Below are 24173 nucleotides of genomic sequence, written 5' to 3' on the forward strand. Positions count from 1 at the left end.
TTATACAGTATTAATTACTATCATATTGACAGTGTAGTTTTTTCTAATACTTCTATTCTTAGGTTATTTTTTTTAAAGATTTATTTATTTATTATGTATACAACATTCTGCCTCGATGTATGCCTGCACGCCAGAGGAGGGTGCCAGATCTCAGTACAGACGGTTGTGAGCCACCATGTGGTTGCTTGGAATTGAACTTAGGACCTCTGGAAGAGCAGCCAGTGCTCTTAACCTCTGAGCCATCTCTCCAGCCCTTCTTAGGTTATTTTATAGCTAAGACAAGACTTTCTTTCTCAGTTACTTGTGTGGTATGCCTTTAGGGAGCCAGATCAGTGTGAACCAAGAACAAGAGTGACTCCTTTCAGAGTCTACCACATTTAGTTGATTTTATTTTGCCTAGAAATTAAAGAAAAAAGAAAAAAGAAAGAAAGAAAACTGTTTTGTGTTCTATGCCTAGGCCTTATGTACAGAAAAAGATCTTCAGGAAATGGGAATTCCCTTAGGACCAAGAAAGAAGATTCTAAACCATTTCAGAATCAGAAAAAACTCAATGGTATGTTTCTAATATAGTTTAGTGGGGTGAGACAGTTCTTTGACAATGACAGTAAATCCTTATGCTTTGTGAGATATACACTCTGCTAACTAATCAGCTGCTTTTGCTTTCCATACTGGGGATTAAATTAGGACTTCACACATGCTAGGCAAGTACTTTAAAACTAAGCAGAATCTCAGTAAGTTTCCCTGGCTAGTTTTGAACTCACTTTGTAGGCTAAGGGCGCATTAATTTGAACTTGAGATCCTCCTGCTTCAAGCCTCCCAAGTAACTGGGACTATACATTTGCACCATCAAGCCCAGATCTGGTTTGATTTTGCTTTATGTGTTGTTGAAATAAGGTTTCCCTGTGTTATTCAATCTAGTTTCAAACTTGTGGGCTTAATTGATCCTCTTCCCTGCTCTAATTCCCCCCACCTTTGAGATGTTGTCTCACTATGTATCTCTGACTGTCCTCGAACTCACTGTGTTACCAGGCTGATCTCAGACTCCCGAGTGCTGGGATCAAAGGTGTGTGCGACCATGCTCAGCTGCCTCTTTCCAATGTGATACAAATTGTTTGAACTACGTATGTGTACTACCATACCTGGCTAAGCAGTTTTGATCCTAGATTTTGGCTCTTCTTTTAGAAATTAAACACATTTTCTTTATCTGCATCATTAGAAATACCATTGGTTTCAGAAGTCTTTCTCCCTATAAACCCTACAATTCAGATTTATCTTTTTAATACTGTTGTTAAAGTGTGGTTCATATCTCATACCATCAGATTAATTTATTAAAGTACAAAATCCAGTTGTTGTTAGTCTTTCATAGTTTTATAACCATTACCACTAATTTTAGAATCTCTGCATCACCCTTAGAGGAAATCCTATGCCAGTTGTAGTCTTTCTCCATTGCTTGATACTTCAGCCTTTGTCAATCCTTTGCCAGTGTATGTGGTGCCAATCTTTTTACTTAATGGTGAATTTCCATGTAGGTGAAATTAATCATGTATACCTATATAGCCCTTTATGACTGCCTTTTTTATTTAGCAAAATGTTACATGTTAAGATCTATATATGTATTTTATATCCTATTGTGGGGGGGGGCAGGGAGTGATCAGTAGACTCAGTCCTTCAGTCTCTGAGTGCTGGGATTAAAGGTGTGTGCCACCATATCTGATAAGACCCAAGTCCTGATCCAGTATTGGTATTGTATTCAACACCCAGAGAGACATTGGAGTTGCCTTGGTTGCAGAGGCATATACTTTATAGAATTTAGCAACCATGCTCTACTGTCAGATGGCTGCTTGAAATTTCAGCTGCTACCAGAATAGCTGTGTATAGCCTCCATCGTTTATTTATTTACTCATCTATTTATTTTTATATTTTTTTGAGGCATGATCTCAATGTGTAGTTCTAACGGGCCTAGAATTCGATATATAGATCAAGCTAGCCTTAAACTCAAAGATAGGCCTGCCTCTAACTCCTCCCAAGTGCTGTAGTTAGAGGTGTCCTCCTGCCGGGCGGTGGTGGCACACGCCTTTAATCCCAGCACTCTGGAGGCAGAAGCAGGTGGATCTCTGTGAGTTCAAGGCCAGCCTGGTCTACAAGATCTAGTTACAGGACAGACTCCAAAGCTACAGAGAAACCCTGTCTCGAAAGGCAAATAAATAGATAGATAGATAGATAGATAGATAGATAGATAGATAGATAGATAGATAAAATAAAATAAAAAAGGTGTCCTCCACCATACCCAGACATTAACAGCTAGTTCCAGTGGATACTATCTCCATATAGCTTTTTTTCTTTTTCTTTTTTCTTTTTCTTTTTTCCTTTTCTTTTCAGGGTGTTAATAGACCAGCCACATCAGCTTCAGAGGTAAACATCCCCAAGGAAAATGGTGACTATCTAGATGTTGGCATTGGGCAGGTAAAAATACTCTGTTTTTTGTTTTAACTATTACTAGTCATATGGTAAGAACAGATAAGACTCATTATTAATAAGAAATGCCTTTTTTCCCTCCTTCCAGGTGTCTGTAAAATACCCCCGGCTCAACTACAAACCAGAAATATTCTTTGCCTTTGGATCTCCCATTGGAATGTTTCTTACTGTCCGAGGATTAAGAAGAATTGATCCTAATTATAAATTTCCCACATGCAAAGGTTTCTTCAATATTTACCATCCTGTAAGCATTGAATAGCTGCTATATGGTTTTACCTAAATACTAGGATTTCTTAACAAACATATATTTTTGTGTGTATTGATTGGCTTTTTCTATATTATTCTTTATTAACTGAACAGATGGTAGTATTGATTAGGAAGAAGTAATCAGGAGCTGGCAGTGGTACATGCTGTTAATCCCAGCACTCGGGAGGCAGAGGCAGGGGGTTGGGTCTCTGAGTCTGAGGTCAGCATGGTCTACAGAGCGAGTTCCAGGACAGCCAGGGCTACACAAAGAAATCCTGTCTTGAAGAACCAAAACAACAAACAAGGCAGTAATTAAATAGAAGAACTGCATATTCATGTGTATGAGGCCAGAGGATGGATGGCCTTGGGTAGCATTTGTCAGATGCTGTCTGCTTCTTCTTTTTTTTTTTTTTTATGAGGCAGGGTTTCCCCCCCCCCCCCCCCCCCGGCCTGGCCTGGATCTTGCCAGTAAACTCCAGTGTTGGGATTTACAAGTATTTGTCATTATGCTCAGCTTTTGGGGGTTTTTTGTTTTGTTTTGTTTTATTTTGTTTTGTTAAATATAGGTTCTAGGAGTCAGACTCAGGGCCTTTTGCTTTCAGGTCAAATACTGTGTTGACTAAGCCATCTCCTATCCCTCCATAGCTGTTCCTTTTTATAAAATAAACATAAATATTTTTACCTAAGATATGTAGTTTCTCAGACTGTCTTCTTTATTAGGAATAAATACTTAGCTGTTATTTTTCCTATGCAGTTTGATCCGGTAGCATATAGGATTGAACCAATGGTGGTCCCGGAAGTAGAATTTGAGCCAATGCTGATCCCACATCATAAAGGCAGGAAGCGGATGCACTTAGGTGAGTCTGTATAGAACTTGATTCTGGATATTCTGATGAGTATACACTAAATGGAGTTGATTCTTTTCTTTGCTGAGCCTTAAATGTGACATAATGTAGCGTCCTTTATTCACTGTTTCAGAACTGAGAGAGGGCTTTACCAGGATGAGTATGGACCTGAAGAACAACTTGCTGGGTTCACTGCGGATGGCCTGGAAGTCTTTCACCAGAGCTCCGTACCCTGCCTTACAAGCTTCAGAAACAGCAGAAGAAACCGAGGCAGAACCTGAATCAAGTTCAGAAAAGTCCAGTGGTCAGTGACTGTAGAGATTACCTGAGGAGGGGTGCATGCTGTGGAGTTCCTATCAAAGCCTTCTTTCCTTTCCCCTTTAATTATGTAGGATCTATTCTGTGAGTCATAGCTGTCCCTGAACTATGCTAATGTTTCCTGTCATTTTAATAGCTAAAAATTAGGGGGAAATACTATGTGAGAAAAATGTCAAGAGAAACCATTAACTACCCTTGAGAACATTTCCCACTTTGGATTTGGGAATGATGTTAAATGCCTACTCTCTGCTGGGCATGGTGACACACATCTATAGTCCCAGCACTCAGGAAGCAAAGGCAGGTGATCTCTGTGAGTTTAAGGCCAGCCTGGTCTACAGAGTGAGTTCTAGGACAGCCAAGGCCACAAGCCTACTCTGTGAAGTACCTACTTAAAAAAATGTGTGTTTGTGTGAATGTAGGGCGTGTGTATAGCTGCCAGTGGGGGCCAGAAGAGAGGGTATTGGATCCTCTGGAAGATCAGCAAGTCCGCTTAACTGCCTAGCCAGCCCTCCAACCCTGTTACTTTTTTTTAAAAGACTGTTTTTCACTTATGTATGTGTATATACATAAGAGAATTGAGTGTGTACCAAATGCATACCTGATACCTTCAGAGGCCAGAGTTACTGGATCTGCTGGTATTGGTGTTACAGGGAGTTGTAACATACCTGGTACAGGTGCTGAGAATTAGACCTGGGTCATTTGCAAGAGCAAGTGCTCTTAATTGCTGAGCCACTTCTCCAGCCCCTGTAGCTAGCTTTATAAGATGAACGTGTGTTTGTGTATCAGTTTTATTTCCATTGCTGAAGATTAGCTTGGATCCTCAGTTCCCTGTAGAGTCTATCCCTGTTTGCATTAGTTTATAAAATTCAAGACACGTGACTTACAGGTGATGAGATGTGTTGAGCAAAAGAAGAAATTGAACAAAATTAGTATGTTTTGAGGAGCTTTAAAGAAACTGAGAGAAGAAGACAGAGAGGAAGCGCTCTCTGAGCAGTGTCTCGTCATAAGGTGAACGTGAATCCAGGAGAGCTGAATCTTCTAGGTGTATGTGTATGTATCGTCTCGTGTGCATGTACATGTGTGTGTTGGTATACATGTATGTGGAAGCCAGAGTGTCTGTCTCCATCTTTCCCACCGGAGTTTATTTAGATGGGACCTCTCACTGAACCTAGCGCTCTCTAGTTGACTGTGAAGCCCCAGGGATCCTCTTGTCTCCGCCTCCCCAGTGTTGGAATTACAGGCGTGTGCTGCATTGGCCAGCTTTTTAGGAGGGTGCCTGGGTATTGGTGATACAAACTCAGTTCCTCATGCTTGCAGGCAAGCACTTAGCCATCTCCACTGAGTTTTCCCCAGTCCTGTGCTTAGGTTCTTATGATGGCACTTCTTATTCAGAAGTCAACACAGAAGAGACACCCGCGGAAGTTAAAGAAGAGCTTCCAATCAATGTGGGAATGCTGAATGGTGGCCAGCGCATTGACTATGTGTTGCAGGAGAAGCCCATTGAGAGTTTTAATGAATATTTATTTGCTTTACAAAGTCATCTATGCTACTGGTAAGTGTTTCGTGTTTGTGTGTGTGTTTATGTTCTTCTGTATCCTTATCTAGTCTTCCCTTTCGGCTCTGCCAGAGTCGAGTGCCAGTTCTCAGAAGTCCTGGCAGCCAGCCTCACCCTAACAGGCTCTGGTCTTTAAGATGTATTTTTTGAGATGAGTGTGATTGCTCATGCCTATAACTCCAGCATCTGATACTGAGTCTAGAGGATTTTGAGTGTAGGCAGCTACCTTCTGAAATCCGCTCTCATACCCCATCATGGGATGGGGGGAAGGAAAAAGATAAAGAGAAGAAACTAAAGCAACCCACTTAAAAGCATTTATAATAGCTAAGGCACAGGTATATTATTAAATATAATTGCCTGATAGAGTGTAGATCAGAGTAGTGATGATTACTAGATTTTATATAACAATACGATTTCACTGCCAATAATAACAGAAATAACGCTGGAAAAATAAGATGGGGCAGAGAAGTGTTTTCGAAAGATGCTCACTTGAAATCCCAGTATTCTAGGAGGGTTGCTGTGACCTTGGTTTTATTTTCAGTGTTCTGAGGAGTTTCTCCATGGAACTCTGATAAAGGGATAATTATCTGGCTTACTCACCATCATCCCTATATGGTAAATAGAACCAAACTAAAACTCAACAAAAGCTGTCATTGTAAGGAGCTAAAATAATGCTCTTTCAATTTGTTCTCTTTAAAATGTTTTGCTTGTTTACCTTAAAAACATTTAGCTGTATCATTTCTCCCAGGTTATCAATCTTGGTAGCATGTACCCTTACAGTGAGCCATCTCATTGGCCCTGCTTGTTTGCTTATTACAAGATTAAACTTCATTTAGAAACTTTTTTAACTGGGCAGTGATGGTGCACGCCTTCAATCCCAGCACTCAGGAAGCAGAGGCAGGCTGATCTCTGAATCTGAGACCGGCCTGGTCTACAGTGAGCTAGGACTGTTAAACAGAAACCCTGTCTCAAAAAAACAAATGAACAACAAAAAAAAACTTCTTTAGAGCTAGAAATGTTGGTACACGCCTGTGTCCCAGAACTTGAGAGGAAAGAGGGTCAGGAGTTCAAGGCCATATGCCGCTATATTTTGAGTTTGAGGCCAGCCTGGGCTACATGAGTCCCTGTTTCAAAGCCAAAAAAGCTAGACCAAAAAGAATGGCCCCTCCTAATGAGGATTAAAAATTTTCTGAGTGGGTTGAAATTCAAAGGAAGATGAATAATTTTTTGAAAACGAGTTTTTCCTTCATTTCATGCCCTGCTAGTGAGTTCCCCCCAACATGTAGCTATCATATTTCTTCTAACAAAGAAAATGAAAGATTTCCTTAAAAATGTAGAAAATACAATAGACACTTCTTTTGCCTTATCTACTAGTACTTCTGAGTTTCCTCATTCCTTTAGAGACAGCTTACTAGTTTGTCACAGTTGTATAGCTAGTCCTCTTTACATCACCCACACCTCTTCTCTGTGAGTACACACTTACAGATAGAATTGCTGGCATAAAGGCTGTATGCACTTGTATTTAATAATGCTGCCAGGCCGGGTGGCCGTGCAAACCTTTAATCCCAGCACTCGGGAGGCAGAGGCAGGCGGATCTCTGAGTTCGAGGCCAGCCTGGTCTACAAGAGCTAGTTCCAGGACAGGCTCTAGAAACTACAGGGAAACCTTGTCTCGAAAAACCAAAAAAAAAAAAAAAAAAAAAAAAATTATCACATTTATTTGTGTTTGTGTGCATGTGGGGTCCAGTGATCTGCTTTACTCACTGAGTCATCTCGCTGGTCCACATTGTCCATTTCTACATCTTCATAAGGTACATATTGGGGTGTTTCCCCATAGCTTTTTGTAAATAGTTTTTTTAAAAAATAGATTTTTGTGTGCATTTGTGTATAAAGTATGTACATGTTTGTGTACACATGTGCATGCAGACACATGAATACAATGCACAGATATATTTGGAGACTAGAGGTCAATGTCTTTCTCTGATGTCTACACTTTATTTTTTGAGACAGGGTCTGTCACTGAGCTCTAGGGATAGGCCTATCTCTATAGGTCCTCCCCAGGAACTGAGATCATAGATTTATGTGGCTGCTGGACATCCAAACCCAGGTCCTCAGACTAGTGCAGCAAACACTTCACAGACTGATCCTCCCCAGACCCTTTCCAACAGTTTTATCAACTTCAATTTTATGACGATTTGTTGGGGTTTATTGTTTGTTTTGGTTTGGTTATTTTTTTTTTCAGAATTGAGAAATTATTTATTTAGGGGTAGACTCACAAATCAGAATCCTCTGTTTGAATGGAGATCAGAAAACGAATCCGGCACCGGAACAGAGAGGCCGGAAAAGAGCTGTTTTGGTTATTTTTGAGACAGAGTTTCTCTGTGGCTTTGGTGCTTGTCCTGACACTCATTCTATAGACCAGGCTGGCTTTGAACTCACAGACATCCGCCTTTCTCTGCCTCCTGAGTGCTAGGATTAAAGGCGCCACCCCGTGACACTTTGTTGGCTTTAAAATGTAAACCACAGATATTTCAATTTTACAGATTTGATGAGTTTTATCATCTATGAAACCATTGCCACAATCATTAAGTGTTAATACTCATCACTCAGAAGTTTATGTTCCATTATAATCCTCCCTGTACCTGTATTTCCAGTACTATATTACAGTAATGATCTGCTCATTACTGTATGGTGGTATGCATATGACATCTGTTTGGAGTTCATCTTAGTTACTTTTCAGTTACTGTGATAAAGCACCACAACCAAAGCCCTTATAAAAGAAATAGTTCAGTGGGAATTAGATATTCAGAGGGTGAGTCCATGACTGTCATGGCACGGTTCTGGAGCAGGAGCTGGGAGCTTCAGTCTTAAGACAACAGCCAATACGGGGACAGAGGGAGAAAGGTAACTGGGAATGGCCACCCCAGCGGCACACCTCTTCCTAATCCTCAAGCAGTTCCACTACCAGGGACCAAGTATTCAGACTTGGTGGTTGGTAGCACAGCCTTTAATCCCAGCACTCAGAAGGCAGAGGCAGGCAGATCTCTGTGAGTTCAAGGCCAGCCTGGTCTACAAGAGCTAATTCCAGGCCAGGCTCTAAAAAAGCTGCAGAGAAACCCTGTCTTGAAAAACCCAAAAAAAAAAAGTAATAATAAATAGAAACAACAACCTCATAACAAGAAACAACTTAAAGAGGTTAGGGTTTATTGAGCTCACAACTCTGAGGTCACACTCCCTGCTGTCAGGGCAGGAACATGGAGACAGGAACTGAAGCAGGAGCCATGAAGGAACACTGCTTACTCACTTGTTCTCTCCATGGCGTGTTCAGCTTGCCTCTGTCTCTGTCTGTCTGCCTCTCTTGTTTTTTGAGACAGAATTTCTCTGTGTAGCCCTGGCTGTCCTGGAACTCCCTCTGTAGACCAGGCTGGCCTCAAACTCAGGAGATTCCCCAGCTTCTGCCTCCCAAGTGATATCAGCTTTCTTTTACCACTCAGAACTATCTGCCTAGGAGTGGCACCACCCCTAGTAAGTTAGGCCCTCCCATATCTATCATCAAGCAAGAGAATGCATCACAGTCTTGCCCACAGGCCAGTCTGGTGGGGCATTTTCTCAGTTGAGGCTCCATTTCTCAAAGACTCCAGCCTGTGTCATGGTGACAGATCATTATTCTGCAAGGTGGGAGAAAGAGCCAGGTCATGTTTTCTGTTTTGGTTTTTTTTTTTTAATGTGGTTATTTAATTGTCTCATCAATACTAGAATGTGAGATTCTAACTTCATTAAATTCTTTTGTTTGGAGACAGTGACACTATGTAGCTGTCATTCTCTACTGTGTTCCTTTGAGACAGTCTCTCAGTGCATCTAGTCTAGTGGCCAGGAAGTCTCAGCACCCGCACTGTGCTGGGGTTAAGCAGCCTGGCTGTTTATGTGAGTGTTGGGTTCCAAACTCAGATTCCCATTCTTGCTCAGCCATCTAGTCATGAGCCATATTTCTAAGCCCCATTTCATACATTTAGAATTTTGAGTCATATCTTTTATTGCCTTTTCCAAAAAGCAAGTAAAAGTTTTAAAATGAAGGTGACCAACTAAATGCCTCCTCACTATTATCTCAAGAGCGCCTCTGTGGAGCTGAGCATGGTGCTTTGCGCTTGTAATCCTGGCAGTCAAGAGGTTGAGGTAGGAGGATTTCTGTGAGCTCAGGACCAGCCTGAGCTGTAGAGTAAGTTCCAGGGAGAGAGTGGGCTAGAGACTCCACCTCAGGCAAGCAAGCAAGGCTCTGTGGACTCTTCTTGTCACTTACTCCCTTCCTGACTACCACCTCGTAGAGCTCAAAGGCACATATTCCTGCAGCAGTCAAATATAAACAAATCCAAGGTATTTGTATAGATAAATGAAAAGCATATGGCACCAGACTGTTCCATCTTTTCTCCATTTTTTTTTTCCTACATAGGGAATCTGAAGATACAGTATTGCTGGTTCTGAAAGAGATCTACCAAACCCAGGGCATCTCCCTTGATCAGCCTTTACAGTAAAAATGGCCCGTCTGGCTGCCTAATGTAAGTTTTCAATACAGTGTAATGTTTACATGTGACCCTTGGAGTCTCAAGCTCTTATCCAGATGTATATACATCCCTACGATCTAGGGGAATACTCACTTCGAGGACTGGTTAAACTCATAGGAAGCATCCAGTCGCCCCTTAGGGATTAGTGTATATTTTATCTTGTGCTTGGGATCCTGAAAAGCCTGCATTAGACAGTGGCATTCTCTGCGGCACTGGTTACCTTCAGGTTGAACTACATGGTGACCTCTTCTCCCACTCTCTCCTATAGATGGACACGGAGGGAGCCTTTCCTGAAAATCCACGTGCTTGTCGCTACAGGTTTCTTTGCAGCTACGCCATCATGTCCTGCATGTTGCCTGCCTCTACTCCACAGGACCTTTAGAAGATAATCCTTTTCAGAAATTTGTGGAGAGCAAAAGGAGGACTCACTGCTTTGTAAAAACACTCACTAGTTTTTGTAGCTAAGGCGTTTACATCCCCTAGTGCTCTAACAGCAGCACTTCCTTATTTAGTACATGGGAAGAAATACTGTTTAGGGGGCTTAGAAAAACTTGAGAGGCTGACTCTCATCTTTAGAAAATGGACCAGTTTGGGAGCATATTCTTAAGATTTAAAGGTACTTGGGGTCCAGTCATTTTTTTTGTGTGTGTTCTTTGCACTGGAAGGAAGGCTAAGCATAAATGGATATGGAAATAATTTTTTAAGCCAGCATTTCTTTCCTGTGTGTATTATATGAAGATATGACTGTAGCTTACTAAAAATATAGTTTGCTCTGAACACTGTCATCTAGGCTTATTGTAGGAATCCCTGGTGCTGTGCTGTTTTTACAACTGCTTCAGCTTCTGTAAATGTGAAGGTACTGTGGGTTGTGTGCCTCCCCTTTTAAATCATATCCAAATGGGGTGCGCTTTGAGTCAGTTCTTTGATAATACTTACCTTGAAGGTGAAGTTGTAAGACTTGGTCAATTACATGGCCCATCCCAACTGTTCATGTTGTAGATGTGATCTTGTTGTAGCACCAACTTAAGTCACCTGCTACTTCCAGTTGAGTAAAGGAAGTATTGTGATGGAAACATCCTTGCCTTCCAAGGTATTGTCAAAATGTTTACTTAGAGTTGGCAATATTAGTTGAGCATGCAGGTTAGCCAGGGGAGAGACCATATTCTGAAAGAAAACCCATTATACAGGGTCTGAGGAGCAGATGTGTGCACCTGTAGCTGAATCTGGAGAAACTAAGGTAGCGTTATCTTGAGGAACAAGAATGATTGCACGCTAAGCTTTTCCCAAGGTATCTGCTTGGCTTTAGGCTTTCCTCCCTCTTCAGCATGTGCGTGCTCTTCTTTCTCTGATAGTCCTTTATGCTCCTCAGATCTCCACAGGTTTCTTAGAGAGTGGCAGGGGAGGTAAGCTATGTTTTGATTTTTGTCTTTTTTTTTTTTTTTTTTGTAGCCCTATCATGGCATCCAGAATCTTTTGTATTTAATACTCACAGAAGCTGCCCCTTAGCAGCAGTCTGTACCCTTTGTGGCATAGAACAAAAAGGAGGTTATCACTGTGCCCTGGAGGTTACAGAGGCAAGCATGGATACAGTCAAGCCTAGCCGTCTGCTTATGGATAATGCTGGATAAGCAAACTACTGAGAAGTGCCAGGTGTGTGGAATACTTTTTTTTTTTTTGAGACAGGGTTTCTCTGTGAAATAGTCCTGGCTGTTCTGGAACTCGCTTTGTAGGCCAGGCTGGTCTCGAACCCGCAGAGATCTACTTGCCTCGGCCTCTTTAGTGCTAGGATTAAAGGTTGCACCACCACTTATTTGCCTGGCTTACATTTTTTTTTTACAGTATCTCTTGATTAGGAATTATTGAGAATTAAGTAATATTAAACTAAAGGGTTTTTGTCAAATTGCCATCTTCAGATCTGTTTACTCTTGTTAGCAGAATTGTTACTACTTAAGAGTAAACCAAAGTACAACCAAGAATGACTTCTTGTAACCAAAGATGGGCAGCATGGCCCCGGAGAGCTAGATAAACCACTGTGCTATGCCATGCTTCTCCCTGGCAGTCCTACAGTAACTAAAGAGCTTGCCCTCACCATCCACTTGTGAATCACCCTGTGTGCTCTACAAGTGAGGAAAGAGGTAAGGAGCCTGAGTTTAGTTACAGGGCATTTGCCCTGCATCATTTGTATCATGTACAATCTGCTGACCTAAGCTGTTTAAACGCTAGTGTATCAGCATTTTGTCGCTGCAGAGTTAGTTGAGACCATTTCAAGGGAAGATGACGAATAGCACTGACTACCTTTCTGATATTTTGCACTTTTGAAATGTTTGTTTTATATGTGATTATATTTAAGACTTTAGTAAATGCTGAAATAAAACTAATTGACCAGTTACTTTCATGTGGCCTTATCTATCAAGAAAAAAAAGATCAATAAAGTAGCCAATTTTCTCTTTTTTATTTCTTTTGGTTTTTTGAGACAGGGTTACTCTGTAACAGCCCTGGCTGTCCTGGAACTTGACCAAGCTGGCCTCAAACTCACTGAGATCTGCCTACCTCTGCCTCCGAGTGCTGGGATTCAAGGCATGCACCACTTCCACCCATTATTTTCTCTTTTCTTATGTTAAATTCCAAACAAAAATTTTAGGCAAGTAGCTAATATGTAAGTTATTTTCCCTTGACTAATGTTTTCATTGTCATGGAGAGATACAGCTCCGAATTTAAGGTGTAGCAATAAAGTGTGTCTATAAATACAGAAAACAGCCTGTCCTTTAGGATCTATACATACTAGCTTGAAAACAGACACTACAATTAGTCACCCAGAAGAGTTCAGTGTTGATCTCCTACATCCTGAATAGTCCTTAGGCACAAAAACCCAAGCACACTTCTATTTCACTGTCAGATTTCCTGAGGGGGAAAAATACACTGAAAATATATTTAAGAGTATGTTAACAGCTGGCCGCTTTGACACACTCCTTTAGGTCAGCACTCAGGAGACGGGGAGGCAGATCTCTGAGTTCAAGACCAGCCTGATCTACAGAGTAAGTTCCAGGACAGCCAGAGCTACAAAGAAAAACCCTGTCTCAAACAAACAAACAAAAAAAGACAATGCTGTAGGAAGATATAAATAAGACAAAATTTTATTTAAAATATAACAAAAAAGGTAACTATAGGTGGTCCTTAGTAGCAAGTTCTGATGCTAGCCTATAGTTGTTCCATGTATTTCTTGGTGAACAAAATGCAGAGAAAGATGCATTTATCTTCCAGATAACACCTGTAAAGTTTCTTTCCTGATGAAGTAAAAACTGGCTAAAATTGGCGGTTTTATTACTTAAGGCTTAATGGAATGTGACCACAAAAAAGTAAACAATATTTAACTGGCACTGCCCTTATTTATAAGGGACAGAGAGATTAAGTTTGGCAATAAAGTCTTTTGTGAAAAGCTCTCTTGAGTGACAGTTACATAAATGTAAAGATGCTAGATCTTGGAACACCAATCTTTTTTTTTTTTTTTTTTTTTTTTTTTTTTTTTTTTTTTTTTTTTTTTTTTTTTTGGTTTTTCGAGACAGGGTTTCTCTGTAGCTTTGAAGCCTATCCTGGAACTAGCTCTTGTAGACCAGGCTGGTCTCGATTGGAACACCAATCTTAAGGCCTAGCTTCATCAACCCAGTGAGAGAACTCCCGAAAGAGCCCCTTGACAGAACAGGCACCAGGCAGGGAATCCACAGGGTCTATCTAGCCTTGGAAGTGGGGCAAAGTGCACAGTCCCGTGGAAGCAGGTGTACAATGTGGCCATGCCCTCACTTGTACCTTGGAAGAGGTAAGAGCTAGGAATTCTTGGCTTGGTAGGAGAACTGATTTGTTTGTTCTCCACTGAGGTAGTAGGTTCAGCTAGATATCCAGGCGGTGAGAGTCACTGGGCTTCTTGTGTGAAGAGGGGAGTTTGTGCTTGTCCTGAAATGGTTTGTGGCATTCTACATCAGTCAGAGGAGGATAGTACTGTCTGTAGCAGAGGTAGGCAAATGTTATTCCAATCATGGACCCAACTAGTACATCTGAAGAGAGAGAAATAGGTCTTTTTAAAAACCATGTTAGACACTACACAGCTCTAGAGTGACCTTGGCACTCCAGGTTACTCTGCTTGTAGAGGCTAAAAAAGCCATCAACCCATGTTATAGTTACAAGAGTATTAGTCAGATTGTTCTCTACACACCAAATCAGAACAGGGACTGAGTTTGAATATTTTTTACTCCAGAGATGGTTTCTCTGTGTAACTGCTTGAGAGCTGTCCTGGAACTTGCTTTGTAGGTCAGGCTGGCCTTAAACTCACAGAGGTCTTTCGGCCTCTGCCTCTTGAGTGCTTAGATTAACTGCCCAGCAAGTTAGAATTTTTCCATTAATGTTCCCTGGTGTTTTGCCTGTATATATTCTGTGTGAGGGTGTCAGAGCCCCTGGAACTGGAGTTACGGACAGTTGTGAGCTGCCATGTGGGTGCTGGGAATTGAACCCAGGTCCTCTGAAAGAGCAGTCAGTGATCTTAACTACTGAGCCATCTGTCTAGCCCAAGTTAGAATTTTTATTTATTTTTTTTACAACAGAAGAGTAACAAATGTTCATGTGAATCTAATCATTGGCTGGTTTTCATTGTTTCAAGAATTCTGGTCAGGAATGGTGGCACACAATTATGATTCCAACACTTGGGAGACTGAAGCTTGAGCTAGAGGGGGAGACCCTAAAGATTAAGGGGGCTGGCCATGTTGACGCACACTTTTTAGCCCGACAGTCAAAGGCAGCTGTATCTCTTGAGTTTGAGGCCAGCCTGGTGATATAGCAAGTTTTAGGGCCATCCAGGGGCTAGCTACACTGTTTCACGGGAGCTGGGATTGGGGGTGGGGCGTTAATGTTTGGGAGCTGGCCCAGCAGATAAGAGCAATTTCTTCCATAAACAAAAGGACTTGAGTTCAAATCCCCAGTGCCCACATGAAAAGCTGAGAGTGGCCGTTTATGCACTTCTAAGGGCAGAGAGGATTACTGGTGCTTGCTGGTCATCAGCTCCCCACATGACTGGGGTACATGAACCTGCACATATACACAAGTTAATTGTAAATAATTTTGTGTGTGTGTGTGCATGGGGATTCGCATGGAGGTAGGAGGGATAATTCTGGAATCTGTTCCATCCTTCCGTCCACCTTTTCATGTGTCCAGGGACCAAGCATAGGTTGCCAGGCTTGTACAAGTATCTTTACCTCTCTCTGAGCCATCCTGCTTCCCATTGGTCCCTCTGTGACAAGGTACAGAGCCCAGCCTGGCTACACTTACTCATTGGCTCGTTCTTTCAGCAGATACTAGGAAGCCAATCCTCTGTGCCAGTTTCTAGGGTGAAGACTGCAGATGGAGCAGAAACTCCTGAGGCGTATGGCCGCTTACCTTGCCAGTGGTGCTTATAGTCACACGTGCGGGACAGCGCAATGACAGCCGCGAGGAGTAGAGGCAACAGGAAGGCACAGAGCCTCCAGGATCTCCCTCGGCCTCCTGGTGCAAAGCAGTGGAGCTTCCCTGCCAGGTAGAAGGAAGCAAAGGCCAGACCAGCAAATGCAACTAAAACAGGGAAGACCTATGAGTCATCACTCATGTCTAGATGAGCAGGCTTAACCCCCCTTGAGGCCTCAGTGTTTTCAGAGTAGCTTCCATAGTACAGTCATTACTGTGGACAGTGTTGTATGTAGACTCCTCAACTACGTGGGAGTCCAAAAAAGTAATAGAATACCTTACTGGGTTCTTGGGAGCTTCACAGGTAAGAACCTAAAATGCTCAGCAGCCCCTGACACGCAGTAACTCTTGGATAAAGATGGGGTTCTTGTATTTTGAGACAGGGTTTCTCTGTGTAGCATTAATAGCCTGTTCTGGAACTCGCTCTATAGACCAGGCTGGTCTCAAACTCACAAAGATCTGCCTGCCTCGGCCTCCCAAATGCTGGAATTAAAGGTGTGCACCACCACCTCCTGCCCTGAATAAAGATGTTTTATGACTAGTAAGGGACAGCTCATTCCAGCAAGGCTTCATCGGTTAAATGTAATAATTTTTAGAAGTACATATTGGAGCTGGAGAGTTGCCTCAGCAGCAATTAAGAGCACTTGGCTGCTTTTGAGAGGACCTAGGTTCGGTTCCCAGCGTTCACATGGCAATTGTCACTCCAGTTCCAGGGGATCTAACACCTGGCCTCCATGGTATGCACACACACATAAGCAAAACACATATATACATAAATAAAAAGTATTGCCATAGGTCATCTGAGGGGCATACAGGAAGAGTGTCCACTGGGGAAGCTCTTCCGGCCCTCGTTCACCACGTCCTCGTCCCCTGTGCAGGCCAGGTCAGGACGGGCCAGCCCATCGGGGAAGCACCGGTAGAGGAAATCTGGGCGTGGTCTGGAAGAAAGAAGCATCAAGTAAGCACATAAATTTACTCTTCCAGAAAGCATGCTTCTGTTATAGCAGATGCCAATAATTCTGTTAACTACTAGTCATGTCCTGGCAAAATAATGTTACTGGATTAGGACAGTCCTTATGCTGAGAAAAAAAGCTTTAGTCACGTGGGCAACGTTTAAGGGGAAAGTCTAGCACGATTACATCTCAGCACAAGAGTAGCTAACTCAGGGCTGGAGAGAGGGCTCAGAGGTTAAGAGCACTGGCTGCTCTTCCAGAGGTCCTGAGTTCAGTTCCCAGCAACCACATGGTGACAACCATCTGTAAGTTGATCAGGTTCCCTCTTCTGGCATGCAGACAGAATACTGTATACATAATAAGTTAAAAAAAAAAAAGAGTAGCTAACTCTGAAGTACTGCTGGAGGCTGGAGGCTGCCCTAGGAAAGTTAGGACAGGACACACAGGCATCACGGGTAGGAGAGGCAGAGGGCAGGGGGAGAGTTCTGGGTGAGAAAAGAAAGATTAGTCTGAGGATAAGGGGGAAAGATGCTTGAGATGATGGGGGCTGCGGGAGGTTGAATGCCAGGGTTCTCACTCACCTCCCCACTATCAGTTTTATTGTGTTGGTAAAGACACCATTCAGAGCTAGGGCAAGGCTAGCAGCTGGAAGGGAAAGAAATGGTTAGTGCAGTCTGCCTGAGGACGAGCAACTGCCGCCACATTAAAAGAACCCCCGTTGTTCCCAGGTTGAATCCAACCAGAACCAAGCACAAAAACAGCTGTGGCCCTCGTGCCTAGAAAACTTCCATAAATGGTCCCGGGGCACCGAGAAGCCAGCGGGTGGTGCCTGTATTAACCGAGTTCTCACAGGTAACAAGTCGGGTAAGAGGACATACTTTAGGGGGTACACAGTTTCGTGCCGGTCACACAAGGCTCCGGTGGCTGCACCCCACAGCTACTTGCTAGCACTAAGAGAACAACCGGAAGGGCTACTTACCGAGGCAGGCTTGCTTGCTGTCGGTGGTGTCAGCTTTCTTCAGAAACTTGGCCAGGAAGATCAGGGACAGTGGAGTGAGAAATGCAATGGTCTGAACGAGAACACATGGCAGGGAAAACCACGGTTGGCTCGCACCAAGGACGGGCACAGAGAGCCCACCCAGACGCCAAGCTCTAGACCTGGATCTCCGGGAACCAAGAGCACAAGGCCGGGAGGGGTCCCCGCAGGGCGGGAGGGCGGCTCACGCACAAACATGGGGCCTGTGGGGAAGTATTCCGCCTCCACGTACGGGTTCCGGTAGAGCCACAACTCCTCGGGCTGGATCCGCCGGTGGAAGGGAGGGAGCAGCTCGGTCACCCTGAGAAAGAAAAAGGTGAAGATTGATAGGCTCCTTCGGTTGCGGAAGAACCTGCCGCCCGCCCAGGGCAGCTTCTCAAGAGCGAGCACCCTGGGACACCTGGGAGTGCTGTGACAAATCCTTACAGGAAGGCCACAAAGAGCAGGACCCGCAAGGCCAGCTCTGCTCCCAGCTCTGCTCCCAAGGCCGCCGGCGTCCCCATCCCGCCACACGGCCTGGCAGGGACCGGGTGCCGACGTGGCTCTGTCCCCACAGTGGTTCAGCCCGGGGCTCAGCGCCACCTGGCGAGCTCGGAGGGGACACTACCAGCGGGGCCTCTGACCTGCCTGAGCGGCTGCAACAAACCAGAAGCTTCCGGAAGCAGGCCTTTCAGGGTTCGTTTTGTTCCGAGGTACTCTAGCAAAAGCAACAAAGGCACTGTCCTCTGGCTGATCGGCATAGCCTGGCTATTGTCCAACCAGAAGGCCACCTCTGGGTCTCAAAGCAATGGGATGAAAGTGGCGTTCACCGAGCACCTGGTGCCCAGATCACCTTACAGGACACTGAAAGGGGCGCCATCCAGCCTCGAGACATCCTTCCTCTACAAAAGCAAAACAGAAAGCTCACTTTGAAGAAACCATTTCTTAGCAGCATTTTAAGGGGGAAAACCGGGCTGAGATTAGGTGGATTTTTTTCTTTTTGGTGTGTTTCATTTCCCAGTAAATTGTACCAAGAAATTACAGGCAAAGAACAAGCCCATATACTTAATTAGAACATACAGGACAGTTTATTAAAGTCAACCTCGAGCAAGACCTGAAACCAATGGGATGCCATTAAAAACGTTTCCACATTCTTACAGAAGCAGAAAACACATCTGAATTCTAAAGTATCTAAAGTATAAATTAAAAAGGCAAAATTTCAGTAAATACAATGTACCAAAACTGTCCCACCAGCACACATCAGAAAGAGTTTAAACATTACAGGCAATCCTACACACACTCCAACTAGTTAGCAGTAAGCTGTCTATACACAGGTTAACCAAGATTGGTAGGCTCATACTTTGCAATAAGACATTGGTCAATCAACAAATCCTTAAACTATGTTTCGAAGTCATTATACAGTAATGCCCTAGAAGAATACCCCCAGGGAAAATTAGCACTAATCCCTTAGTGTTAGGAGCTCCTGGCCACGTCACAGAAACTGAGACTGACCAGTGAAGGTTGATGCCTGGATATTAAGGACTCAAGTGGTTTAAGCAAAATAATATTTCACAGATCTACAAAGTTCATTATAGTAAATACAGATGTAAACAATCTGTAAAGAACACTATTCAAAGAACACAAAGAATGAAGACAGAATCTGCAGGTAATTGTTTATTGTATAATATTCAAATGGACACAAATGAATGCCATATCAATTCAAAATATACACAAATCTTTGTATATAAAAAAATCTTTTTAGCCAGTTGTAATCAGTTTTAGCATCTTGGTTATTATTGGCAGTATAGTTACCATAGGGCACAGAACAAAAAATGAGATGTTAATTGACAATAAAAGTAAGTGTAAAATTTCCCCGTTCTTTTAACTGACAGGAATCCCTATCCAGGCAAACTGGCAGATCCTTGAAAGCCATTTGTATACACTGAGGCTCTGTCAGCAGGCAGGGGAAAGACAGAGGAAGCTGGGAGTGCTTCTCATCCCTCAGCCGACTAGCGAAGTCACAAGAAAACCAAGGACTGAATACTGACTTTGGCAACTTCTATTTTCCCTTAACTGACACGGTAATGACTTTCAGAGCCTACTAAAGGACAAGCAATACTTCTTCCCCCCTCCCCCACACAGGTACAAGTGCTCACGTCTGCCATTTTTGCAATGGCTAGACAAAAGCCAAACAACTTAATTTTTTTTTCTTTTTCTTTTTGAGACAGGGTCTCTACATAGTCCTAGCTGTCCTGTAATTCATTATGTAGTTCTTGAACTCATAGACACACGCCTGCCTCTGCATCTGGAGTGCTGGGATTAAAGGTATGCGCAACCATGCCCGGCAGAAATGGTTTCTGGAAACAAGGGTCACACATAGCATTTCAGGAGTGCAACATAAATGCAAACGCCCCCCCCCCCCCCACTCAGGTATATATTAAAACAAGTGACACTTGGGGGTGAGGCAAACAAACACAAGACAAAACAAAAATAGGAAATAATCTCTAAAGACCCTGCTGATGTCTCATGCAGTAGTCTCTCCCTCAATGGTGCCAGTAAATCTAAGATACCTGTGATCTCATGGGAAGAACTTTACTTTGACAGAATAGAGTGATAATTTCCACACCATGATTGTAAAAAGGAATTGTAGTGAGACTCTAAAGAGCCCAGTGCTTGAAGAACCTGAATCAATGAGGCAGTGTCATGGGAACTGCACTGTGCTTGGGATGAACTCCATATCCTCCCTGCTCCCGGACACCCTTTCTCCCAAGACCCCCAGCACCCCACCCAAGGCAGAACTTGGCGATGTTTCAGTACACGGTTTTCAGTATTTGCTAATCCACTGAAAAGCTGTCTACATTTGCTCCTTTAGTCCATCTGAAAATGGACCAAGGTCTTCTTTTTGTTTACAAGTAACCAGAGGCCAAGGGTGGGTGGTTCTTTGTGAAGAAACTTTTCACAGTAACTCAGCAGAAGGGGAGGAGGAGGTCAGGTGCAACAGCTATGTGGAAATAATGCAGGTCAAGTAAGAAAGCAACTGCCCGGCGCCTGTGGACGCACGAGGGGCATGAAAACCACACATTTCCCGAGCTGTGCAGCTCAGCCTTGTGTGAGCCGGAGGCCACAAGAGAAGTGTGCCATGTAAACCAAAAGGACAGACGGGCAGCTGTCCTGGGGAGCCAGGCTCTACATTCTGAACAGACGACATGATGATTTCAGCCTGTAGGTCTAACAGAACTTATCACTAAGAAAGAACTCAGGAAAGCTGTCACCAGGCCAGCCCATCTGCGCGTTCTGCGTGAGTACAGACACTTGGGGTCTCTAGTCCACAACACTTACAGCAGACACTGTGGGGTGGAAGCGACAGCAGCTGGCTGCGGTCATCCCTCCACAACCGTCTTTTTAGTTTCAAATAGGTTCATAACTCATTGATATATATATATATATATATATTATATTAATATTATTATTTATACAACACACAGAAATCTCCAAGTTCCCATGGTTCCCAAACTCAGTCTATTCTACAGCTTAGGGAAGATAATTTTTGAGAATGAAAACGGATAGGGCTTGTGGAGCAGAGGTAAAGATAAAACCCACTCCATTCTGATCTCCAACACTGACGAGATCAAAGCAGTGAATGGCTGCTTCACACACTGGTGGTGAGACCACTGGCCCCTTCCTAAGTCAGGCACAGGCAGCCATCCTGGTAGCCCAGAATGGCCTCCAAAGCACAGGGCCTGTGGTGGCTTCGTGACATCATCTCTAGCTATTACAATTCAGTTTCTCCTCTTCCTCCAAAGATTCAGAATGAGATTTAAAACACCACCATTATTAGCCCACGCTGCTTCAAGGACTTTCATTTCTGGACTGAATAAAACCAACCCCAAATACTGCATTCCACACAGAGATTTCAAAGCTGATGGATACCAGCTCCAGACTGTGAGTAAGCATGGTGCCCTCTAGAGTGTGCTCTGATGTAGGATAGGACAGCACGGTGTGTGTACTTACACATAGTCTGCGAGCATTCTTCACCCTCAGCTCTAAGACAGACCTGGGCCACAATGACACAGGAAGGTGCAAAGTTTGGAGCATTGAAAGCCTCTGGGCCATGCTCAACTATTTTGAACCACACTTCTGAAACAGCAGAACAATCCTATTAGTCATCAAAAAAGAAAAGATTTGAGAAGTCTTTGCGAAGCTCTTTTATAGACAGAAAAACAAATATGCTACCCCAAAGGAGCGGAACAGAGCCAGGTGAACCTAAGGTGTCTAGAAATACATGATGCACCCTAGGCTTTGCTATATAAAAGTGATCCTATACTAAAAAAGCATAAAGTCAAAAAAGAAAGAAGATACAATTTTATACTAGACACTGTTCTCAAAAGTTACATTTGGAATATCAAAGAAAATCCTGTATCAGTGAGTTTAAAAATGTTTATCATGTTTGTATAAAATAATATTTTAGTATGATAAAACCCAGATATTCACATTGTTTTAAAGGACATCAAATTTCATAATTGTTGAAGAGTAGTGTTTGCATGGCTGTGCTTCACAGCTGTCTGAGGGCCGTGCAGCGCCCGCCCTCCTCACAGGAGCTCGTCCACCACAGAATGACTAGGACTGCCACCTCCAGGGAGAGGCAGTTAGGAGCTTAGAGAGGGAAACTGTAGTGTCTGTCTGCTGTCTATAAATTGCACATTTATATATAAAAAAGAGGCACAGAATTGCTCTTTCATCCAGAGAAAGAGATCTGAATTGATTTGTAAAAAAATAAAAAAGGAACAAACACACTTGACACAACCCCAGGGTGCCAGAGAGCATCTCCCACCCTGTTAAAGAAGTACTAAGTTCTTGAGGAGGCAAAGCCGAGAAAGTTCATGTTTGACAGTAACACTAGACATCTTATTAGTCCAGTGTTCCCATGTCTCACAGGATTTCATACAGGTAATACTGGAATAGAAATACTCCTAAGTGCTAGATGCAAAGGAATTCTGTGGGCAGACGCCTTGCTTTGCTCAGGTCTGTACTAATCAAACATCACAGCCATGTTTGCGAACACTGACTTTCTTGGGAGCGAGCATTCTCAAGTGCTTTTTAATATGAAGTACGTCCTTGTGGTTCTTACATACCCTGTGAAAGCTCCCCCTTCCTCAATGGGGACAATTTTAAGCATTGCATAATACTAAGAAGAAACTGTTCACATAATACAACCTGAGGATGTCTCTGTCTGCTTTCACCATCCCCAAGTTAGGATATCAACTGAAAAAAAACTCTTAAAAAATAATTCAGATTCAATTACATAGCTCTACCAGGAAACACGACTGAGTCATCAGCTGGCAAAGGAAACATGACTGACAGAAGGAAAGACAGAAAATAAAATGCCCTTAAATTCTAAGTAAGACTGGAGTCTACACTAAGAGGTCAGAAAATGGTGCATATATGACCCAACTTTTGGTCTGTGCCTTCCTCGGTCTTTCTCTGCTTGCCAGTGTCAGGGTGACAGCAATGAGCATTCATGTCCCCACACATGTACCGCACAGGAAAATCTGTAAACGGTGACACTTATAATCAAGGGTGCATTCAGTCCCTCCTCCCTCCTGGACAGAGCCCTACACAACCCTACCATGAAGCCCACCTAGTCGAAGACCACAGAGGTAAAAGCTGTCAAGGCGTCTGTTTCCACGAGGCCAGACTGAATACTGGCTAGAGCCTTCTCTGGGACTAGAGAAGGCAAGGGAAGAAGGAAAGAGAAGTTAGCCTATCTAAGGCTCAGTAAAGAGGTATATAAAGGTAGACACACGCACGCACGCACGCACATGGAGGTTAGATTGTTTGAGCTACACTTCTCACAATTCCTAAAAATGAAAATAAATAAAGGAATGGCTAATTTTGCTTTATATGACCAAGGATTGCATTTTGGGCTTGACACTGATCTTACCATCAGAACTTCCTTTTCTCTCTCTCTCCCTTTCTCTCAACTTTGAAAATGAAGACACCTCTTCTGATAGTTGCCAAGACCCTGAAGCACAATAAAAGGCAGAAAAGACCAAGGGAATGTCACTGTCCACAAAATTATCCCCAAAGCAACACAACAAACTGGAGAGACCAGGCAGCACCTGCTTAGCCGTGTGAACCGGTTTCACCCTCCCTGTCTAAGGCAGTCCGGGGCAAAGGCAGCATCACTTGGCTTTAAATGCATCGTCTATTTGCTTCTTCCGTTTACAACAGCAGGAGAGGGAGTCACTACCATTCATTCTTTCACTTCTTCTCCATGATCTTGTGATTCCCATTTACTTTTGATCTTGTTCCAATATTCTGGTGACACAGGAGATGCGGGATCATGGTCGGAGCAGCAGAGACGACCTTCTAGTGCAGAGGGCACCAGCGCCCCCTTTCCATGAGCTCTGCAGAATGAGTGTGGACAGAATTCACAGAAGGAGACAGCTGCCTTGCCACACTCATCACACTGGTGCCACGGACACTCCCACTTTCCTAAGGCAGGGTTGGAGAGGGAGAGCCTGTTAGCCTGCTTCTTGATTACCCAGGAAAACCCTGAGTCCCCCCACCTTCGGAGACAGGGTCCCACTGTGCAGCTTGGCTGCCTGGGTTACCTCTGCTCCCTATGCACTAGGCTTAAAGGCACAGGCCATTACCACCAAACTTTTCTTTTCGAGACAAGTCTATCTATAGATCCCAAGCTGGCCTCGAACATCCAGAGATC

General features: G+C 43.4%; 3 protein-coding genes across 7 annotated transcripts in view; 1 reads left to right on the forward strand and 2 right to left on the reverse strand.

Annotated features, from left to right (window-relative positions):
* Window positions 1-12386, forward strand: part of Ddhd2 (DDHD domain containing 2) — a 33253-nt gene extending 20867 nt beyond the window's left edge. For 3 of the 5 annotated variants that reach the window (XM_038327088.2, XM_038327085.2, XM_038327086.2), the window contains exons 11-18: window positions 458-553; window positions 2380-2463; window positions 2564-2719; window positions 3476-3578; window positions 3700-3870; window positions 5277-5436; window positions 9886-9991; window positions 10266-12386. In XM_038327088.2, the coding sequence (XP_038183016.1) occupies window positions 458-553; window positions 2380-2463; window positions 2564-2719; window positions 3476-3578; window positions 3700-3870; window positions 5277-5436; window positions 9886-9967 (852 nt within the window). In that variant the 3' untranslated portion in view covers window positions 9968-9991; window positions 10266-12386. Of the gene's footprint in view, window positions 1-457; window positions 554-2379; window positions 2464-2563; window positions 2720-3475; window positions 3579-3699; window positions 5437-9885; window positions 9992-10265 lie in introns of those variants that run through there. The other 2 variants (XM_042054972.1, XR_005285082.1) reach the window with 2 other exon arrangements.
* A 1246-nt stretch (window positions 12387-13632) lies between these two features.
* Window positions 13633-21358, reverse strand: Plpp5 (phospholipid phosphatase 5). The gene is made up of 7 exons (XM_038327089.1): window positions 17897-21358; window positions 17663-17771; window positions 17414-17504; window positions 17016-17079; window positions 16295-16419; window positions 15419-15589; window positions 13633-14046 (listed from the first exon to the last, which is right to left on the reverse strand). Exons 1-7 carry the CDS (start codon window positions 17971-17973, stop codon window positions 13883-13885), a joined length of 801 nt encoding a protein of 266 aa, XP_038183017.1. The 5' UTR covers window positions 17974-21358; the 3' UTR covers window positions 13633-13882.
* A 281-nt stretch (window positions 21359-21639) lies between these two features.
* Nsd3 (nuclear receptor binding SET domain protein 3) overlaps window positions 21640-24173 on the reverse strand; it is a 104626-nt gene continuing 102092 nt past the window's right edge. Inside the window, exon 24 of the mRNA XM_038324563.2 lies at window positions 21640-23944. Within this exon, the coding sequence (XP_038180491.1) occupies window positions 23703-23944 (242 nt within the window). The 3' untranslated portion in view covers window positions 21640-23702. The remainder of the gene's footprint in view (window positions 23945-24173) is intronic.

This window comes from Arvicola amphibius, chromosome 4 (genome assembly GCF_903992535.2).
Source record: "Arvicola amphibius chromosome 4, mArvAmp1.2, whole genome shotgun sequence".
NCBI lineage: Eukaryota > Metazoa > Chordata > Mammalia > Rodentia > Cricetidae > Arvicola > Arvicola amphibius.